Source organism: Perca flavescens, chromosome 15, assembly GCF_004354835.1.
Source record: "Perca flavescens isolate YP-PL-M2 chromosome 15, PFLA_1.0, whole genome shotgun sequence".
NCBI classification, from domain to species: Eukaryota; Metazoa; Chordata; class Actinopteri; order Perciformes; family Percidae; genus Perca; species Perca flavescens.
The window spans coordinates 10,679,733-10,702,949 of record NC_041345.1 but is presented as its reverse complement, the minus strand read 5'-3'; the positions used below and the strand labels follow the sequence as shown (position 1 = coordinate 10,702,949).

Here is a 23,217-nt window from a genome sequence, read left to right as displayed (position 1 = left end):
TCCAACATCCGCTTCCAAACAAAACAAGGATGGCAAAGGTGTGTGTGTGTGTGTTTGTCTGCCTCCCACCTGTCCCACCAACACACACTCAAACAGACAAATACAATTGGACCCTTTATCTATATTTAGATGCTCGTGTTAATGCTGCACTTTATGGCCTCAAACTCTTGTGCTCCCTTTCTGTCTCCATCGGTCTGTCTCTCTCATTCTTTTCTTACATTCTTATGTCAGAACACTATACCTATTCAGCCCTTGTTTAGCTTGCCTTACTGTATATTTGCTGTCCAAATGACCCTGACCGTATGGGACTAAAGCTAAGCCTCCTGGGAGCAGGTGCACACACAGACAGTCCGGCTGAGTGGAATAGAGTTGGGGAAACTTTAGCCTACAGAGGACAGCATTCAGGAGCTGCAAACTGCACCGCCATGTCGGTCCCTGGTGACAAAGGAGCACCTGTGTGTGTGTGTGTGTGTGTATTTGCCTGTAAGGGCATACTCAAGTGCCTTTTTGTGTGCACTCCGCCTATTACACACCCCTGAGTCACAAGGAGTTCACAAAAGATGCAGATGAATATAGTAGAAAAGACCAATATATATAGTATACTGTAAGTTATTACTGGAAAGCAGTGACATTGCCTTTTCCCTTAAATCTTCAGGATATTTCAGTTTATTTGATCAGAACGGTCTAGAATTAGAAATCAAATTAAAGAACATTTTAGCCTCCAATTCTGCATTGCTGGTTCAATATGAAGCCATAAACTAGCAATAGATCAGACTGGTATCCAGAGGCTGCTGTGGTCAGGCAACTGGTCTATAATTCATTGGCAGCCCTGCATGGTGCACGCAATCCAAAAACTAAACTGCTCTTAGAGGTAACAAAGGCACCCCCGCTCCTGCTCTAAAACCACGTCCCAGTGGAAATGGCGTGCCTGTGATTTCCTGTTTGGCTTTATCTTCCTGCCCACGCAAACACCTGTAGTTGCTGACCTCATCTAACAGAGAGCGAGAGTGTGTGTTTGTGAGCATGTGTGAAGTAATTACCACACCCTCAGCAGACCTCACGATGACCTGCGCGCCATTAATCATCCTCCCCCAGAATCCCAAACTCTCTGTTGAGATGTTGTTTCTTTTTTACCTTGTCAGCTGAAGTCAAGGAGATGATCCCAGCACTTGGTGTATTATCTAATCCCTCATGTACCAAATCCCATTCAAATTTTCACAGTTTAAGTTCATTAAGGCACATCTCCGGTTTATAAATGGACAGGTACGACCTGTCATTCTTCCTGGAACAGGCTGTGAAGGATGATTTGAAACACACTCGGACAGGAAACAGATAAGTCACAAAGAAATCTCAGCACAACAGGGTTTTTTAGGGAAAAGGGATGATAAATCTCACCTGTCCAAGTGAAAAGCAGCAATCTCAGCGTTGTGCCTCTCAAAGTCGGAGAAGTAGAAGAAGTCTGGAGGGGTTTCCTGCTCCCGGGTCTGCCTGATAGAAAGTGGTAAAGAACACATTAAACATAACACCAGCCGGATACATTTTTTAGTCAATGCCATCCATTTACTTTTTAATGCAATTTTCTTAAAGTTAAAAGCAACAAAAAGATACATGATAAGAATAAAGAATATACCGTACATTTTCTATATTTATATCCACCCTAAACTGAAAAAGATCTGTTAAGAGAGGGATGGTACAAGCAAAGAACATCGTATGAGTTCACATTTTCAACTTTTTCATCTTTCAGCTCCCACTTTTGAGTATCTACTCATCAGGAAGGGGATGATGTTATAAACAATATCATAACAAAAACATCAGTATGGTAATTCAAAGCAATATCTCTTAATGACTGTGTGTTTTAACGCTAAGACATTTCTGCTCCTTGGCTTTCATTGGATTTCCGTCTCCTGCTGCGGGGTGAAACTCATCTCCGCGTCTGCGTCGCTTTCTAGGACAGAAGCTGACGCACGAGCCTACGTGGATAAGGCTGCTGAAGGGAAGCTGGATAAGATTCTTGCTACACATCCTGCAGTTCTTCCCAGCAAACACAAACACACACAGACAGCCAACCAGGAGATGTGATTCCTTGCCAACCAAGCCATAGATCTGAGTCAGGAACTGCTAGAAGACTCTTTGTGTCTATCTCTTTGTCTGCTCGCTAGTCTGGCAGCAGGATATTATCTCTCCACATTCCAACACTTGCTTTCTCTTTCTTGCACGCCTGACATTAACCTGCTGTGCTTTCACACAGTCAGCCAAACCTCTCTCATACACATGTACTCATACATGCTGCCACTTAATATACCCCCTCCTGCTCCACCCTGCTTTATCTTTCCTTCCCTTCTCCACTCCATTAGCAGATTGGATAGGGTGGGTTATTTTCCCTCCCCGTTCTCTTCCAATTTTCACTGACAACAGAAACTAACATATCCCATGACATGTAACATGACATGTCAAAGATGCAGCCATTCACCCATATTCAGTTGCTGCTATTGTGATGCCTTCTTTCTCACCCAGAGGGGACTAATGGTGTTTTTATTTTCAGGGTGCAGGGCAGGGGATAGAAACTACTGTGTAAATAAAGAGGGGGTGGAATAAAAGGTAGCAAGGGCCCTTGGTTTTAAAAGGTGACCTAACAAGCCTGTGGCACACTTGTTATTGCTCAAATATGCCTTTATCAAGGCACCTTATCATGGCTAGGTAATCAGTGTTGCTAAGAGGGGTTAGCAGCACAAAGAGATTCAAAGTTTGTACACTGAGATGTGAAATGGAAGCTTTATCTTCACAACAACAGCTTGTACTTTAATAAGTTACTCTGCATGGAAAGTCAGTCAGCCAGATAAAAAGGCAGAGACTAAAGTTGTTTCTCTATTGAGAATCCTCAGACTGCAGTCAGTTGCTATAATGAAAATGAATGATAATAAGCTATTCCACCATATATGGTTATTGTTTTTCTTCTTCCCCAATTTCACTTGGAGAATGTGTAACGTAAACCTGACTGACAGGCATTACAGGTTTTGGTTGCCATGGTCACCAAGATGTAAGATGTAAAATGCAATTTCCTGTCAGAGAGGAAGCTTAGAGATTTTGACTGTAAGGCAATAGCAGGTTTGTGATGTGACGCAAGAACACTCACACTCAAATACGCACACACTCACTATGAAAAACATCTAATAATTTCCCCTTACAGTTATGTGTACACACACACACACACACACACACACACACACACACACACACACACACACACACACTATATAAGTGAGTGTCCTTGATAATAAAAGGCTCTTTATCTGAAGTAGAGTGTGATTAGGCTACAGCTAACGTACTGTATGTAGTTCAGCAGAATCGTCAGGAGAGTGTGTGTGTGTGTGTGTGTGTGTGTGTGTGTGTGTGTGTGTGTGTGTGTGTGTGTTTGAAGTGATGAAGCTGAACTGCTTGCCTATGTGGACGCAGTTCCTGCTGACTCTGCAGTTTTAATGCTCTTTAGCTTAGACGTGCACAGTGTAGGGTTATATTAGAGGGATGGGAGGGTGGGGGAACACAACAACAGCTGTGGCCCAGACTCTGCATACACACTCCTTTTTTCATTTTGTGTGTGTCTGTGTCTATCTATCTCTCTCGCACACACACGCACACAGACACTCACACACAATCTCGCAGCCAAACTGATGATACATTTCTGTGACAGAGAGAGGGCAGCAGAGTTAAACCAAGTAAAAGAGAACCAACGCGCTAACCACTACTATGTCACCTTTTGGAATGAAATGTTCATGCTGACAGAAGGTGTGGCACTTAGCACATAGTGTGTTAACAAAAGCACACAGTACATGCTCCCACTAACCTACTGCTGTGATGGCATCTTGCTACTGATGCAACATAGACAATGAGAGATACAGACAGATAGACAGACAGACAGACAGAGAGGGTGCATGGGAGATCTGTCATCTATTGATAATCCACAGCAGATTTTAGCCCCCCACTGACAGGTGTCTTTGTCTGGCCCTCTGTCCTGTGTTTCCCTCTATCCCGTGTGTGTGTGTGTGTGTGTGTGTGTGTGTGTGTGTGTGTGTGTAACCAATGTTTCCCACCATTAATGTTAAGAAAACAAATTTCACCAAAGTATACATCATTTTCCCTCCCTCTTGACACAAGAAAAGGAGCACTATAGTGGAATAGTCTGCTGAGTGTCTTTTTTTTGCGAGCAAGGGTTTTGGGGAAAAGCAAGTGATTAGTGTGATACAGTATATTCAGGAGACTCTTGGTTAAATGGCACCTTGTAGAGCACTCACAACACCTCTCAAGGTGACAGACAGGTGGAAGGAAGGAGAACGGGATGAAAGATTGTGAGAAAAACCTGGTGATTTGTGTCAGAGGGTGCTTTTCTGTGCAGAAGTATCAGAGAGAGCAGAGGCAAAGACTGTGCAGGCTGTGTGTGTGTGTGTGTGTGTGTGTTTGTACATGCTTATGTTTACATCTGCAAACAGCAACATACTGTGAGAGTATATACATTTTGTGTGTATTCCTGACTGTGTCTGCCGATTGCTCTCTATTGTCCTCTATGCTTCCTCCAGCATCGGTACAGGAGAGAGATCTAAGAATCAGCCCAGGGCCCCAAGGTAGCTGTCAAGATTGAATTTTAAATCAATGTTACACAAGTTGTGTTCTAGCCTCAGCTATTTTCAACGCACAGGGTGAAGCGCCACCAGGAGGGAAAGGCAAGTTATCTGCATGTGTGGGAAGCAGTATGGGCGATATTATCATGGGAAAAAGACTTGAGTTAAGCAAGATGGATGATGGTCTAAGTCAGTGCTTCAATTTCAAAGTTATTAGATACTCATGAGCTGGGAGAGAGTGTGTAAATGATATGAAGACTGAACAAGATTATCAGCATTCTGCTGCTTGAAGTATTCAGTATGTGTAAGTGTAGAGGTGCAAATATCTATTGATTGATCTTTTATCAGAGTCGGGTGCCCTCGGGAGTCATACAGTTTCATTAATGATGTGTATTAAAGATATGTTTAATTGAAATTACAGCATATGCTTTTACATTTAGGACCATCATGAAGGAAATGCACCATCCACTACATGTTGATAGGGACTGGTCCTTCATAGATGACCAGAATTCTCAATTCTGGCTTGAAAGTGTGGATTAGTTTTAAGTAATGGCACAGTATATCTGGACACCTTAAACGCACAGGTTTGTTTGCAGTTCTAAATGAATGTGCCCTTATTATACTGCAGGTTAAAACAGCAACAGTGAGCTTAAGCTAACTAGCTCGGAGATAGGGTAATTGTGTGACCACCACCACCGACAACAACCGCAAAACAAGCATCCCTTGAGGTCTATTCATTTTAAAATTAATCCTTTAAGCTCATACTTATGCATTTGTAAGACAAATATTGACCATGCTTTCACCATGCCTGTGCACACTGTGACGATCAATCATATTAAATGTCACATTTACATCTCCAGGTTAATGTAGCTTAAGGTTTTATATGAAGACACATCTCACTTATTTCTTCTTTCCCAATTATCTCCAGTTCCTTCACTCATTCTGTCTGAGCTTCTTAAATTCGGAATCTAAATGTACAGCTTTGAGGGAAGCTGCATAGCTGCGGGCTTATTCACTATCCACCAGAGCTCTCCGGCAACCCTTGAGATAGATGACAGAAACCATATGAACTAGTGTAAATTGTGTCTGTGAGTATATGCACGTGTGTGAAGTCATGTTGAGTCACGTTCGAGAGTCATGTGCCTATCCAACTGTCTCATCCGGCCAGATGGCTGGGAGTCCCTGTCTTTAGATGTCAGGGATCAGACCCCAGCTTATGGATCTGCAAAGCCCTGCTGCTATCTAAATACCCGCTGTGTATGCAGACTATACTGGATATACTGCTGGAAATATATCACACAAAATACTATATGACTATTGACAAGTTGGGGATCAGAGACAAAAACAGGAGCTCAACTTCAAACTGAAAATATGAAAATGAAAAGCTCTGATCAAAATAATAATTGTCAGTGATTGAAAAACCCTTTAATGCCCGGAGGGGGATTAGTGCACATACAATAAAATACACATTAAGCAAACATGAGTTTTATAACAATCCCTGCCCACACTTTCTCTCTGCTCATTTTAGTCTGGAAAGGTTCAGCAAGCACTTTGCTTGGGAGAGACGTTATTTCCAATAGATGACTGACAGTTCTCTTTTTCATAGTAAGATATAAAAACATAAAATTACTGCCTTGTGGTCATATGCCTCCACCAATCAATAAAATGTCATCACTTCATTATAGTATCCTATTAGACATTCGTGTGAAATGTTGTCATAACTACACCTCTCAGCTAGGAGACTAATTAAACTAAATTCCTCTCCTCTATATAAAAAAATAAGCTAAACAATTGCACTTGTTACAGTATACAACTTACACCGAGCTTAAAATGTTAATGTTAATGCTTAATGTTTTAAGCCATTCAAATACTTTGAATAAAAATTTGTGTCTAATATGGGTTTTTCAGAAATAGTTTAATTTAAAAATTTTAACTAACAAAAACAAGATGTCTCCTGCTGGTGTCAAGTTTACAAATCACATTTGTGTAAGTTGCATACTGGACCTTGATTGGCTCTAAACTAGTTGTGATGTCGCAAAATCCTGCTGCCTCTGGTATTTGGACTCACTGGCTTATGAGCCTATCCAGGAGATAAATGTATTGTTTTTTATGTGTGTTTTTTCTTCTTTGAAATATTGACCATCTTTTACGTGTCTGAAATAAAGCAAATAATAATAATATGTCCACAGATTTAAAATGAACACAGAGAAACTTTCCCTTTTTCAGCAGCTAGATGTGAAAACATCCTTCTAGTGTTAAATTCTGCACATACGTCATTATGCTCAGTGAAGCGCAAACATCCAAGTGAATTAATAATCAGCAAAAAACTAAACGAGTGGAGGCTTTTATTTGTTGTTTATAAGGTACAGGTTTTGCAAAACGCAGCAAGTCATGCCATCCTCTACACACCCTGATTGGTCCAGTGCTTCTCATATCAGACTAAACTGTAGAGTGAATGTCAAATCTCAATTTACATATCGTTAAGAAAACTGAGCTTTATGTAGCTTGGCTTTGCGAGGCTATTTAAGAAGTGTCTGGGATGTGAAGAGTCAGTGTGAAGTCCATTTGGCTAAAAGTGTTCAGTAATGTGGTCAGGATTTTCAGAAAATCCCAAATGCCTGGTCAACATGTAGGATTGTGTTATGTATCAAATAATTCCCCAGGTTGCAGATATGTAGGCTGAATCTCACTTCCTTTTATCTCAGTGTTTACTCTGCTCTACATTAATTTTAAAACTATTTCTGAAATAGCTGCAATTTTTTTCTTTTTTCTTTTCTCTGCTTGCCTTAATTGACTGGTGTGACATATTCCCTTGTTTCCCCTGAGCATATGGCTCCATAGAGCACGGTGTTTAAAGGCTTGAAATCACTGTAAAGACCTGATGCAACGCTGCAGAATTATATCTGGGCTTTTGGGATCCCTTCCCTACAATCATCTTAACGGGATCCCCCGAGTCGTGAGCACACTCTGAAAATGTATGAATAAAACTGGAAATCTTATTAGTATCACTGCATATTTTTTCATTTTCACAAAGCTGCATTTTAGTGAATGTTTTTCCCTTTCAAAATAAGTGTTGTGCCTGTTACTCGATAAGCATATTCACTGGTGGCTTTCATTAAGAAGTGCTACCAAATGGCAGCTTTCCGATTTCAAAAGACTAAATGTTTGATGACTCAACCGCTTTTCAATTGCATTTCATTCACTCAGAATAATCAGAAAATAGACTTCACTGCAGTTTTTGAGACATTACAGAACAGCTTACTGTAACATCAGAAGGATTATTTTTTCACAACAACATCTTTCGGAGAATAAAATTATTATTTTAGTCAGTGTTATTAGGAAAATTGACATATTTTCTTTTAAAAATAATAATTCACACGTTTTACATTACAGGTATTTAGGCCAATGTACTTCCGGGATACTTGGTCAACATGGAAATGACAACCATGGAGGGTTTCATACTAGTTTTATTTTGAGTTTGGCCTCAAATATAAATACATTAAATCAGTTTGACATGAGAGGCTTCTGAAGAGGCAAAAGGGGACATTTGCGTTGCGTAACGTAACATTACTCCATCCTGGTGGACATTCATCAGCCCAGCTTCGAGGGTACTGATGGATGTAAGCTAAATGCAGAGAACATGGACTGTGCGAAGAAAGAGGATTGGCGCTGGTTTGAAGGGAGTGTCATTAAGGCAAGAAAGGTGTCTCAGCAGACGGAGTAACTTCCTCTAAAAGGGCTGAAATTCATTTGGCGCCTGGCCTCCTACAAAAAAATGAAGCCATACAGCATTTGTATGAGTGGTTGTACTGATGTCTTGTCCAGTAAAGTCAAGAAGTGAGAGAGGATGGGAAAGAGAATGAGAAGGCATAAAATAACCACAAATTCCTTTAAAAACAAATTCCATCAACCAAGCTAAGAACTGAATGGACCTGACTTAGGACTGTGTGTCGCTTAAGCTCAAAGAACCCTACATAATACTATGCCAACCAACATATCTCATATGTGTGGCATGAGGTGAAAAAGAGTAATGCAAATACCCAGAAAAGAATGATTTAAACAGTGGATTTTGATGGTGCAGCATCTCCAGTTATGTGTATTTACTGTAGGTTCATATATTGGGATAATACTGCTGTTTTCATTTATGCAATGTATGTGGCGTGTGTTCACTAAGGGGATTATATATGCTTGAAGGATGGGACAGGTCTTTATGCTTGTGGTTTGTCTCTCCCCTCTCTCCCACACTGTCACACACAACAAACAAAACACACATCGGTTTATCCTCAACAATCAGGAGCAACACAGAGCCACACTTGGTCATATTTACATATCCATCCACAGAGGATTAACCGTTTTCAATAGCACAAGTCTGAGGCAATCCTTCACAGGATGCGCAATTCATGACAGGCTTTGCACAGAATATGAACTATGAATTATGCAGAACATACACAAACATCAAGGGTATTCTTGGGTCAACAGCGATTAGATGTCAAAATGTGCAAGCTTGGGGATGTTTAGAACAATAAGCTTCAAAATGTGGCAGAGTATGTTGACACTGCATACTGTGTTTCTCTCCTGCAGCTTTTTTCGCAGTATATTTGTCTACATAAATACCAATGCTGTACCTTGAACAGAATTCTTTTAAGGCAACCATCTGTTCCAAGAAAGTTCCCAAAATGTTTACATACTGAACATCCTAACCAGGCAACCTTCCATAAAAATGAGGCATTTCAACATGGGAATGAAAGAATTCTGTGGATTATTATTACCACAACCAACCACCATAAAATGTCACAAAGCGCATTCATGATGGAGGGCACTAAAACACATGAACAGAGGAGCACAGTCCCTCAACGATCCATTCCAGCAGGAAATTCCTCCAGAAAGCCTCTGCCAGTTGTCTCAATCCCTCACAGCTCCAAAAGTAGAGAGTAGTAGAGTAGGTCGGAGGGGGGGCACGGATAATTCTTTGAAGAACCAACAGCCAGATGCAAACTACATAATGTGGGGGAAAAGTAAAAGGTGGTATCTACCTTGACACTTCTGTTTTTACAGATACAACAAAAGATCAACAATGTCTGCAAAGGCCAACATCACTTCCATAATGAAAACAAACAGGATAGCACTCCGAGGATTTTAATAGCTTTCTTGTATGTGTGTGTGTGCAAGTTTTTCTTTGCCTGCACACAAAATCAATGGGCATTACCATGAGTCTTCATCTCACAGGGACTGAGTAACAAGCTCTGGTATTCAGCATGACATGTAAGCTGAAGCTGATGAGAGGAGGGGAAAAAAATCCCAGTCTGAGCGTGTCAGTAAAATGCAGGGCTAGCGAAAAGTAGTCTCTCTACTCAGGCTGAGGAGGATTTGGGGAAAGATACAAGAAAGCAGCTACACTTTCTCCTTTCAAGTCTGAATTCCTGCAGACTGACTGTCATCTGAAACACCACGGGTAAATAACGTGTTCAAGTTTGAACACACACATGGTTTTAAAAGCTGGAGCAATGCTCCGTTTCTAGACGACTGCATGTCTTCTCTTAGTCATAAAATACATTTAAGGTTATAAAAGGCTACAAGAAAGCTGTGGCCAGAGTGAAAATGCAATCATGTTCTTCTCTTGGGTTAAAATTCAAAGCAGATTCCCTGCGTGGAAATTGGCAGACAAGTGGGTCAGAATGAGTGCTAAGGAAGAGGAGACTGGAATACCTGCCAAAACCATATAAATCATCCCTAAACTGAGAATATTTCCTGAGAGGCTTCCTGAAAGTCCATTCTCCGAGCTAGCCTGCGGTACAGGCCATTAACATTTATTTGATTATCACTAAGTAGTTGCTGAACAGCAAACACCAATTAGAGCAAATTATGTTAAATCCTGGAAAGCATCAATTACCCAGACCCACCCACTGCCCCAACACACACACACACACACACACACACACACACACACACACACACACACACCTCAGCTAGGATATAGTATTGTTTGAGCCAAGAGAAGTTAATTGGATTGTGAGTAAGCATTTTGGACATCCATTGTATTTGCCCATCTGTGGGAGGGAATATCTTGAGGTGGCTCATCCAAAACAATCCTATTATGTTGACCCAAATATAACACACATAGCATTTCCCACATGCATACTGTATTAAACCATGTTTAATATCACCTGCTGCAGCTGTTAGAGATCCTTACTGCTCTCAAAATTATCTTCTCATCTCTCTCGCCCGTACCCAGGCAGTGTGTGCCACCTTAAGGTGCCCTGGGTATAAACCAGTTAGTCATGTATCCACAAACACATCTCCATCCCTTTCCCCCTCTTTTTGCTACCCTCTGCTTGCTTTCGGCCAGTTACTCCCTTCCCCATCTGTGTCAACTTAAACTGAACGTAGACACACAGCAAAAGCAGATAAAGACCGTCAGATGCAAACATGTACACACACACACACACACACACACACACACACACACACACACACACACACACACACACACACACACACACACACACACACACACACACACACACACACAGGCATATCCATAGAGGCTGTCATTTCTTTTTGATTATATATTGACTTTACCCCTAATTAGTCCAATGTACGGCTTGTGAAAGTGCCATATTCCAGCAGCGCATGACTGATGATGGAATACCATTTGATTTAGAAGTGCTGTCTTTTGTTTTTAGCTACTTAATGAATGTTTATGAATTACCTGAGAAGCTTTGGGGTAGTCTTAACAACCTGTTCTACTTAACGCTAAAAGCTCCTGAAGTTCATCCATCACTACATTCAGCTCAGAGAGGGAACAGCTCAATTTTAGCAGGCTGTCAGTTATTTTCACCGCCGCTTTTCCTCACCGTCCCAAAATGGATTGCACACCACTGAGTGAAACCTAACTACATCAAACTCAAAAACTTCGATACCTCAACCAAAGAAAGCAATCAAAAGAGTCTTTCCAGAAAGCTATTTTGTGGGCGAGGCACCCAAATCGAGGCACGGATGTTTGTGCTTTGCTTCTCCCACAGCTGAACTTTTCTATTTAGACCTGTCAACAGTCTTGTTGTGCTCGGTGGTTTGCGGTCAGAGGCCGTTTCCTAAATAGAAACCATCTATCAGCGGCTAAGTGGTGGCTGAGAGATGTCATTGTGGTCATGAGTGGGTGATGGCGGTGAAGGAGGAAGTGGTGAAACAGCGGGAAAAACAGTTCCAAGGGTTGCATTTATCCTTGTGTAATAGCTAAGTGGGATGGAAAGAGTCCAGTTCACTTGAGCGTAAATAAAGTTAATTTGTATGTGAAAGGAATAAGGAGGATACTTAGGATGTCTAGAACCAGTGGTGGAATGTAACTAGTACATTTAATAAAGTACTGAACTTAAGTACAAATTTGAGGTACCTGTACTTTACTGAGTCTTTTCTTTTTATGCCACTTTTTACTTCTACTCCATTACTTTTCAGTGAGAAATGTTGTACTTTTTAATCCACTACAATAATCTGACGGCTTTAGTTACTAGTTACTTTACAAATCAAGATGTTTGCACACAAAACACATAGTTGTTTATAAAATCCATGAAATGCTGAAATGATTAGCCGATTAAACAATTAGTTGATTGACAGAACTGTTTTGACGGTTTCCAGTTTCTAAAATGATTTTTCTGCATTGAGTACTTTTACTTGTAATACTTTAAGTAAAGTTTCCTGATGATACATACTTTTCAAAGATATCACTCTGAAAATGCATTTTATAGTGCGCTAAATGTTGCTCACAATGAGAAGAAAGCAAATGGAACTGGCTCAAACGTGATATTCTTCACTATTCCTGGTTATACAGAGCATCATGAGGCACTGTCCATGCATCATCGTGTGAAGGCTGCACTTTGTAATGTGACCTTTAATGTCGCTGCAGTTTGTGTCCCAATGCATCATCTTGTAATGATGATGTGTAGTTGGTGCATTGGTCCCCCTTGTGTATATACCTCACAGAGGGGAACAATAACATGAACATCCTACAATGTATTTGTAATCCAATTCATTACACAACAGAAAACATTCCAAGTATTTTTGCACTGGATAGCATTATTTTCTTTTGTCTCACTAGCAGCATGGCTCTAGGGATGACAATGTCAGGCTGTAGGTCACTTGGTCCCCCACTTGGTTCCATACGAAAATATCTACACAACTATTGGATGGATTGACACGGAATTCTTGAACAGACATTTTTTGATCCCAGAGCATAAGGCCTACTGACTTCAGTGATCCCCTGACTTTTCATCTAGTGCCACCAGCCTGCTGATATATTTGTTTCGAGAACTACTGGATACATTGCCATGCAATTTGGTGCAGATATCCAAAGAAAGGTGCCCAGAGGATGACTTTGATGATCCCCTGACTTTCATCTAGTGCCACCAGCAGGTCAAAGTCTAGCGCCACTAGGTCAACGTTGTGGTTTTGAATTCTCAAATTAGAAGAACTCTTTTCCATTGGGACGTTCAAGATGATGCTTGAAAATGTGTTACATAGAAAGTGCCCTTGTTTTTAACAACTCTTATTCACCTACATCAGTGATTCTCGTTTGTTTTTATTGTTTATATGTACTGTCATTTTGTGATTGTTCCTTTGATTCATTTTTTACATATTGTAATTTGGGTATTGTTTTATGATCAGATTACTTTTATGATCATATTATTTATTTGTACTCTGTTTGAGATGGTTTTATATTACTTTTTATTTGTGCTGTAATCAGGGAATCATTGGAAAAGAGAGGTCTCTCAATGGCCCTCCCTGAATAAAAATAAAGGTTATAATAATAATTGCCATGAAATGTGTTATAGACATTCATGACATTCATTCATTATTTCTTATTTATAAGCGATAAACTCACCTCAACCCACATAGATGCAGCTGGCTGTCCACAATGTAGAATCAAAGAGAATCTGGTATTTTTATCTTTTCATACAAGTGTTGCTAGCCTCACCACCTGCCCACAGGTCCACTGGGGGGACAGCTGTTACTTGAGTCTCCGCCTTTCTGTGGATACATACAATCTCTATCTCTATCCAAATCTACTAATGCTGCTGTGTTATGACCCTAAAAAAAAACATGTGGAGATTGTCTTTTTTTAGATGTAAAAAACAAATAATATCATACATCTGGGAACTGAATATGAAAGTCAACTCTGTCCTTTGTTACATGTAACAATTAAAATATGATCAAGAAGAGGTGACACACACACACACACACACACACACACACACACACACACACACACACACACACACACACACACACACACACACACACACACACACACACACACACACACTTCATTTGTGAATCTCAGAGATTCCTAGCACTCCTTTTGTGAACAATCTTCCCAGCAGTAGCAGCACTTAATGAGAGTCTCCCTGCACCACCAGCACAGAGGCTCTTCTGTTTGCATCACTGCTGCCCAGAGCTGGAAAAAAGAGGGTGGGAGGGAAGGGGTGACCCAGGCAAGCCCCTGGATCAGGTGGCTCGGTGATACCATACCTGGCCACTGCAGCCCCTCCTACATCCTGCCCTGACAATGGGCAAAGCCAGGTAGAACCCTCCTCTGGTTTAATTGGTAGACAATGAATGCATTCTCCTCCCCTTCCACTGGCCTCTGTCAGGGTGATAGGGGAGTCGCATACAGCATAATTGCCACCATGCATGGGACAGGCTTAGACAAGCACGGGCCTAACCCACAATGGATGTATTAACCTGTGCATGCTATCACAAAAGGCCCAAGTTACATAACCACAATGCTATCCCTCTTTCTCTCTGTCGAAGAACTGTTGTTTCATTCATTCGGCCTGGAGAGAAATTCAGGTGGACTGTGATAGATCTACCTGGGAAAGGCCATTATTTAATGACAGAGCTCAGTTGTAAGGGGTGGTGCAGTGCGTGTGGTACCATTGTTAAGTAGCAACAGTTGATTTAGTGACAAAGTAAGAATGAAGCATGTGTGCTCTGTCATTTTCAGAGTGCTATAAGAAAAAAAAAAAAGACTAATCCCCTTTTGGTCCGTCTAAGCCCAAACAATTATCCTCATTATAGCTTTTGAGAAGGACTAGAAAGGAAAAACATCAGGGCCATTAGCAAGATTTTATGGTCACATAGAAAGTTGTTGTCTAACTTGTCAGGGTAAAATGCTAAAATGCAAAGTCTTAACCACAGATATTAGATTCACCACAAGCACTTAGATGACAATTATCCTTAAAAAAAACTCAATATAATGCAGCGTTCCTGTGTGCTCATCTAAGATAACCAACCAGGTACATTTCACGTAGTTTCAGCAGATGACTCCTACTGAAGGTACACAAAATATCCCCGCCATAAATCAAGGTTCGGCCTGTTTTCCTCGCCACATAAAAAGAGATACTTATTTAAGATGTCTAGAATTCACCTCCTGGAGGGAAATGAATTTTCAGCATTCCAGACAAATGCTGCAAAGACATTCCTAGCGGGAAGCTTAAGAATTCCCCCATACAGTATTTTAGACTATAATGATACGTTAGGACGGCTTAGCAACATAACCATGCAAAGCAGCGACAAAAACAGGGCCAGAAACCACAACAAGCATGCACTATTGCAAGAATGTGATTCACTTGGATGTGGTGAAACACAGAGGAGCACACACGCTCTGGTCCCAACCACAAATCCAAAAGCATGGACACAAATGCATAAAAACACAAACACCGGTCTGAGATTCACATATCAGGATCAAAACTTTTGCTTTGAAGAATTACCAAACTTCTTGATCTAGTCATCAAATATCCATCTTTTCAGCCTACTGTATGTTGCTGATTGATTGTATGAAACCTGTTTTGACAACTCCAAACCACTACATTGCTCAAGGCGTGTGCAATTGATTCACACTATTGACCCATCATGTTACGAGTTACAAAAAGAATCTACTTTATTTCAAAATATACACATACATACACCCATGTTAATACGTCTACCTCATAAATGGACATTCTGACTATTTAACAGTTTTAAAAACAATCACAAAGGTTAAAAAAATGCTCACTTACCCAACATGTATGTTAGAAGAATAGTTTGACATTTGGGCAATATGCCAATTTGCTTTCTTGGCAAGAGTTAGAAGATTGGTTAGCTTGGCTTAGCATAAAGACTGGAAACCTCTAAAGCTCACTAATAAAATGTATATATCTCATATGTTTAAGATGAACAAAAAGCAAAGTGTAGAAACAACCTGTTGTGGGAATATAGAGTTCTTTAACAGATTTTTTCTTGGCCAAGATCAGTGACTTCCTGGAGTTTCTGCGGGTCGCCTGGCAACAGTAACAACAGAAAGTTACTGTGCACAATATTCTAGCAACTGCAAACTATTCCTTTAATGTTTCACATATAATAAAACGAGTAGCTCAAATTAAGCAATCTGATTGGTTCATTGTTGTAATTGGTTCATAGCCGCTCATAGCCAAATACAGTAAGTGTGATAAAACTGCTCATATGTCTTGATCTATTGGAGTTCTAAATTGTTATAAATTATAGCAATGAAGGACCAAAACTATACAAACATGGGTTTATTTGGTGGTCTGATTTAACACTGACAGTATGTGGTACACTATTTTATAATAAAATGCGCCACAAGGTATAATTGCAACGATTGGGGTCAATGCCCAGGACCACACACACATACACATACATAACTCATTGTATCATCTCTAGCAACTCAGAGTCAGTTGGCCTGTAATCACATTACGATTAGGGTACTCACGGCTCTGCCACATTACACTGCAAATGCATAAACACTTGTTAGACAGAGAGAGAAAATGGAGAGAATCTAAAAATACAGATCAGAGAGACGAGGGACAAGCCGAGGATTAGTACTGCCTCAGCGAATCAAACAAACAAAGTCCAAAAAGGAGCATGAACGGGAGGTGGAGACAGAGAGAGGGATGGAAAGAGAGAAAGGAGGATGGGGGGAATGGTGACGAAAAAAAACACCACTTCCTCAGGAGCTGACCTAGTAAAACATGCATGAGAGATGTCTTTATGTGAAGTGTGTGAGAGTGGGGAGTGTATGAGGGAAGTTTAAGGTTCAGGAGTCTAAAATAAGCCAGTACTCTGTATCACTGTCTGTGTCAAAAAAGAAGATGTGATTTGAGATGATATACAGCCCTGTTCAGTGCCAGATGTCACACTACCGACCTCTCAAATCAAGAATAGACACTGAGCTGAGACACAGACAAGAGTGAGACACAGAAGCAAAGAGAAACATGAAAAGATGGAACTTATTTTGAGAACATCCAGCAAATGGAATAGAAACAAGTCAATGGTAATTGTGAACAGATGTGAATGATATGAAAAGATAATAAGCAGATCACACATAAATGATTGACACTTCAATTTAAACATTACACATTGAAATTTTGCAGTAGACTTTATTAAGCCTTCACTGATGCAAATTGTCAACTGAAATAGTGTGTGTGCGCTGATGTCTGGGCAGATGTGACAAACCACTGAATGCAGCTGGTTAAAACATCGCACTAATTAACCGGCTCATCTCACAGCCTACAAGAGGCCAATACATCACAGCTCCCACACACCAACTACACTGGACCTGCACACACACACACACACACACACACACACACACACACACACACACACACACACACACACTTAACCAGATAAAGACACTTCAAGTTCAAACACATGCAAACAACCCACACCTTTTGTTAAACAACATCACAGTGTGAAACCGAGAGATCGAGAATTTCATTATGTGGGGTTGTTTACATGGATGCCCGAAATAGGAAAATTATAAATCAGTGTGTAAATTAGGGCAAATGAAAAACAGTGAAAATGTACAGTACATACGTGGTAGAAAGCCATTCTAAGACTATTGACGTTCCAACCGTGGACGACACAAAACTCTTTGATAGAGTGAATAAAGTAGGGCTGCAACTAACGATTATTTTAATAATCGATTAATCTGTCAATTATTTTTTCGATTAATCGATGAATCGGATAAAAAAAAAAAAAGCATTACTTTACATCAACTCAATACATGCATACTTATTGTTTTAATTAATAGTTGTGTAAAGGTAAGTAACCCAAATAGCAGATACAGACAAGACAGACAGAAAGACAGACAGACAGACAGACAGACACACACACACTTATTCATTAAATTATTACCATCATTGTAGTAAGTGCAAGTTAAGTTCGTTTATACACCACACACTATTATATTTGTCAACAATAACTGATATGGGACAAAGCACATAATATATACATAACAGATTGAAAAATTAATGGGCCAAAAAAGGCGAGTGAATAAAACCGTGTCTTTAGTCTTGCAAAGTATACCACCCCTGCTTTATTACTGTTATTACCGAGCTAACGCTAGCTTGTCATGCTAGTCAGCTGGATAACGAGTAAACAGCAGCACCAGAAGAGCTACTGGAGGGACGGTACGTTCCTCCCTTCAGAACGGAACAAAAGTAGGATAGTGTAGTGACTTTACCCTGCTGTTGAACTCCCTTCCTCCTCATCAAGGACTCCAACATGTTTACGTTTTAGGTGCTGACTCATCACCGTGGTGCGCCCGTGCCATGCCTGTGTCGCTTTTGCTTATCTTGCAATTAACACGTTTTTGATTTATTTAGTGTGAAATGCTCCCACACCTTGGATGACTTGGGTCGTACTGATTTCTCTGCCTCCGCCGAGTGTTTCAGAACAACGTTACGGGTCTCTCCGGTCTCTCTCCGGTCTCTCTCCGGTCTCTCTCCGTATTTCCCAAGGGGGTAAGCTTCGCTTCAGAACGCGAACCTCCGATGGCGCCATTTTGTTGCTACAAAGCGATCAACTCTTGTTAGCATTACACTGACCGCCATTTTTTTTTTTTACGTCATTTGACTGCGAATAACTTTGCATCTGAAGCGTTTAAAGACTCTATTTGTCCATTGTTTATTTCTAAAGAAACACGACAATGTATAAAAGGCTCCATTACCTTGTACCTCACGTTATGGCTCCGTAGCAGACGTTTTTGTAAAAATAAGCTAACGATTGTGTCATAACCAAGTGACTTACTGTCGCACAGTAGAGGAATTACCGTATAGTACAGGAGAAGCTCGCAGGCAGTTTCGACTTACATTGGCTGTTTAGGTAATGTTAACTAGCATGTTAGTTAGCAATAATTAGCCTGTGCTTATGTTATCTCCTTACATATACCTACGCTCTCCGTCTCTGTAAGATTGGAAATGATTGAGATTTCTCTTGGCACAGCTACCAGAAGACTTACAACTTTCAGACACGTTGCTCACGTCACATCTACATTGTCTCTGTCAGTTGGAGGCTGCGCAGTAAAGCAAGAGATCACCGGAAAAGTGCTTCTAATAGCCTTCACTGGTCTCCGTCCAGAGCAACGGGGTCTATTGGTCCATTATATACTGTCTATGGTATTTCCTCTACCCCCGCTGTGCTCTTTTTTCTTTTCTTTCGCTCCGCGCTGCTCTGCTCCGCGCTGCTCCGCTCCGCGCTGCTCCGCTCTGCGCTCAACTCAATTTTTTTTTATCTCCGCGACTAGGTGGCCTAATAGTTGCGCGACACAACGAATCGATAATTAAATTCGTTGACAACTTTTTTAGTAATCGAATTTTATCGATTTTATCGATTCGTTGTTGCAGCCCTAGAATAAAGGAAGCAAGAGGTCATGATGGGGATGAAAGAGGAGCATGTAAGTGGGGGGAAAGAGAAATAAGGCTGTGTAAGATGAGCAATCCTTAGCCACATTAAGGCAGTTTGAAAACCAAATTAATTTTAAAGACCGGAGGAGGGAGTCGGTAGTGCCCAGAGCCTAAAGAAGAGCTGCTGGGTCCGGGCCTCTCTGGCTGCCTGGCTGCGAGTACAAAGCTGCATGAGAAACAGATGTTGTGACACCGCAACACTCTCACTCTGGATGTGTGTATGTGGGTGAGTGTAAGAGAGATAGAGACAATAAAATGTGGAGGAGACGCAGAAGATAATGTTTGACAGCAGACATGATCTTTGCTTCGGATGTTTCTCTGTGTTGGATTTCCCAAATAACAAAAGTTATTTCTGAAAAAGAGCAAATTACACTGCACTGAACATAAATTGTTAGGTACGCAATCGTCCAATATAATCGTTTATATATAGAGATACTGGGCTGGTATACCACAAACTAACAACATTAAAGATTTGGCCCTAATTAATCATGTCTGTTATAAAATAAATCATCCCTTTTTTCATCAAGTACTGCAAGTTCTGAAGTGTTTTAAAAAAAGAAAATCTAATTCAAAAGCTAGTCTTAGTCTACACTGTAAACCAAAGTAATGAGGTTCAATACTTTTTTATTCCTTTTTTAAATAAAAAAAAGCACTAATTGCATTCAAAATGTAGGCTTTTTAAATAAATAACTAGTTCCATAACATCACCAAGAAAAATGAAAGACTATCCCAAACACACTCAACACACTCATACTGTTTCATTACAGTTTTGTTGGGAAACTGTTGGGCAACTGTTTCTCTGTCTAAATCTGTCAAAGACAGATTCTCTACATAGATCTTACATTATCCTGTTTTTTTCTGTTGAAAAACCTGAGGAGTCTCTCCCTGCTAAGCACTCTTTAACCAGAAAGACTGATGAAGCCACAGTTAACATACATTATCAGCATGTGAAGGGATAGATGTGACAAATCAGCTTTTTATAATATGCAACATTAGGGTCAGAATCATCCCAGAAAACTTTATCATAGTCTATAGGACGAGGATGTTACTGTAAAGATTTGATATTTCATCACATTTAAAGTCTCTTCACATCTTTAAGGCTTTTTGACTTGGAAATCATTAAAGGGGTGATAGAATGCAAAACCGATTTTACCCTGTCATAGTTGAAAAACGACAGTTTGGTGGGTAAATAGACATACATAGAACCTCAAAATCCCATTGACACCTATTTCTTCTGCAAATCTCACAATTTGAAACTGCCTCTGAAAACGGGCAAATCTCAATGAACCACCGAGCTGACGTCAACTCAGTGGCTCCTCCTTATTTGGCTCTAGTCTCTCTATCTTTGTCACGCCCCAACATTTACATAGGCTACACAACTGATCTGAGTCTTCTGAATGAAGGTCACGCAGATTTCAGAAATGTTATACATTGTTCGCCCGCTTTTTAATTACTAAATTCACTGAAATCAACTATATAGAGGTCAAATATGGGCTGTTTTCCGAAAATTGATGGCTAATTGCAAATTTTGTCCTACTGTGTGTCGCAGTTCAGCAGGAGCTCAGCAGGCTCCTGCTGGCTCCTGCCTCGCAGCCCGGCGTGTCCTCCTTCACAGACCCCGGTTCGCTGTTAGCTAGATGGATCTCCGTCATGACCAGAAGCCCGCGGCGCTCCATACCCGCGCAAAGTCACCGTTTTTGGCTTACTGGACTACCAAATGCAGAGGCCTTGAGGGAGCTGAATTTAGTAACAAAACATTGCAGTGTCTGAAATATAAGACCTGCTGTCTCGTCTCCAATCTCTGTGTATGTCAACCAATCAGCGCGCAGCTCATCTAAATATTCATCAGCATACCATATTTGGAAGAAAAGCTCTAATTCCAAATAGGGCCAAAACACAGGGATGCATTAGAGCCCATATAATAGCAACCGGGCAATTTTCAGCCCAATCAATGTTACATACCCTATTAGGAGACCTTAAAAACAGTGTGAAATACCCTATGTAATCATTCTATCTGCCCTTTAAGGAAGTGCTGAATGGTGAGCAGCCGGGAGTGAATGAGCTAGCTTTTTATTGTGTGTGCAGGCAGAGTGTGGGCTTGCAGTCATCACCGTCTGTGTAATATACCCACAGCTCTGAGTGAGTGGCTACAGCTGCGGCTTGGCTCGCTGCTCACAAATATTCCAGTACCAGAAATGGGTGATGGAGGGTGCATGAACTCCGTAACCCCCACAGCGTCCTTCTCTTTGCAGCTTGTGTGCATATGTAAGTGTGTGAGTGAGTCACATCTGTGAGAACAGCTGTCGATAGTAACATGTTTCATCTGTTCGCACACCCAAAGATGAGCTCAGACGGCACCTTTAAAAGTGTGTCTAACTTATGAGAGCCAGCACCATTCTTATCGCTCCCGTGGGAGTTCTTTAGGGAAATACTGTTGTAACAGCCAAAGAACTACCAAAGAAGAAGAAAAACACTCAAATTGATATGTGAACAATACTTTTTCTTTTGTTTTAGGTCTAAGATATTGAAAAAAAAAAGATGTCAGTTAAGAAATGATGATGAGAAGTGGATTTTTGTGTGTTCGTGCAGTGCATGCCATGTATGCATATATTTACAGTGTGCTTGTTGTGTATGCAATCATGCAGTATTCGTCAATGTAATGAGATGTTCAGGTTCCCAACAATAGGACTTGTCTGGATCAGGATGCATTGTATAAAGCTCCGTGTGATGGCTTTTTTCCATAATGTGAGACCATTATCCTTTCATTGGGTTTCTATTCATGATTGTAACTGCTCGAAGAAAAAGACAGGGACAACTCAATCCACGAACCAGCTTTTATTGTCATTTGGTCCACAGATGCTTGTTATCAAGTCACGGTTATTTTTGCATGTGGATCTGAAATCTCTATGCTTGAGGAAGATTAACTGGCAGTTCTCATCTACAGGAAATAATTGTAAGCATCAAGCTTATACCATAAAGACCATTAGCCATCAAACACACTTCATGAACAGCTTTGTTTCCTCCTGCACTTTATATGAATGCATGTAAATCAATAATAAAATCATCAATCTTTCATGATCAGATCAATAACCAGAGCGGTGAGAGGATCTCTCCAGAGGAAATTAGATGGCTTTAGCTCTAATAGAATTCCCCATCTATAGAGAGAGGATCCAAAGAGCAACGTCAGTCATAACCCAACTGGGGCATAGTGGATGTGATGAGGCCCTCAAATGTTCTTGTGATTATGAAACAGCCTGCAGATGATAAAAACGAAGCAGCCTCTTGGGTGTTGCAGCTAAGAGGCTTCACGGACAACCCCACAGGCTTTTCAAGCGCTAAGAGCACAAGCTTGTCAAAACTGATCTGGTTCATGCAGATGAGGACGTCTCCCGAGTCCCCGCGGTGCTAAAGGACTGGCATGTGTGCCCTATATATATGTTCTAGAACCCTGTGCGCTGATATAACAGCTCTGGGCATGACTAGAGCATGTACACAACAAACACGGACGATCAAAGTCATTTCTGCTATTTCTGCAATGCATAAACCATTTTGAACTGTGAGACTATCAACAATATCAAAGCGAGGGGGCCGGAAACAGGCTTGTCAAACAGCTTGTGATGGAGAAATTAATTATTTCTTTGCATATCTGAGGCTTACACCTCCTCATTCAATCCCTCAACCCTCCATCTGACAAATCCAATTAGCATGACATGAACATTGTGGTTCTGTCTACACACCACAGCCAGGATCTTGGCAGAAGATGGGTAGGATGGGGCACCAGGGACTTGAGCCAGACAGACACAGAGGCCTGGCAATGAAGGGTCTCCGCTCTGCCTGTAACCTGGCTCCAGCTGGAAGTCCCAGTT

The 23,217-nt window shown here is 40.9% G+C and overlaps 1 protein-coding gene across 1 annotated transcript in view; it reads right to left on the bottom strand.

Annotated features, from left to right (window-relative positions):
- Positions 1–23,217, bottom strand: part of fam20ca (FAM20C golgi associated secretory pathway kinase a) — a 45,824-nt gene that overhangs the window by 5,769 nt on the left and 16,838 nt on the right. Inside the window, exon 4 of the mRNA XM_028598892.1 lies at positions 1,396–1,488. Within this exon, the coding sequence (XP_028454693.1) occupies positions 1,396–1,488 (93 nt within the window). The remainder of the gene's footprint in view (positions 1–1,395; positions 1,489–23,217) is intronic.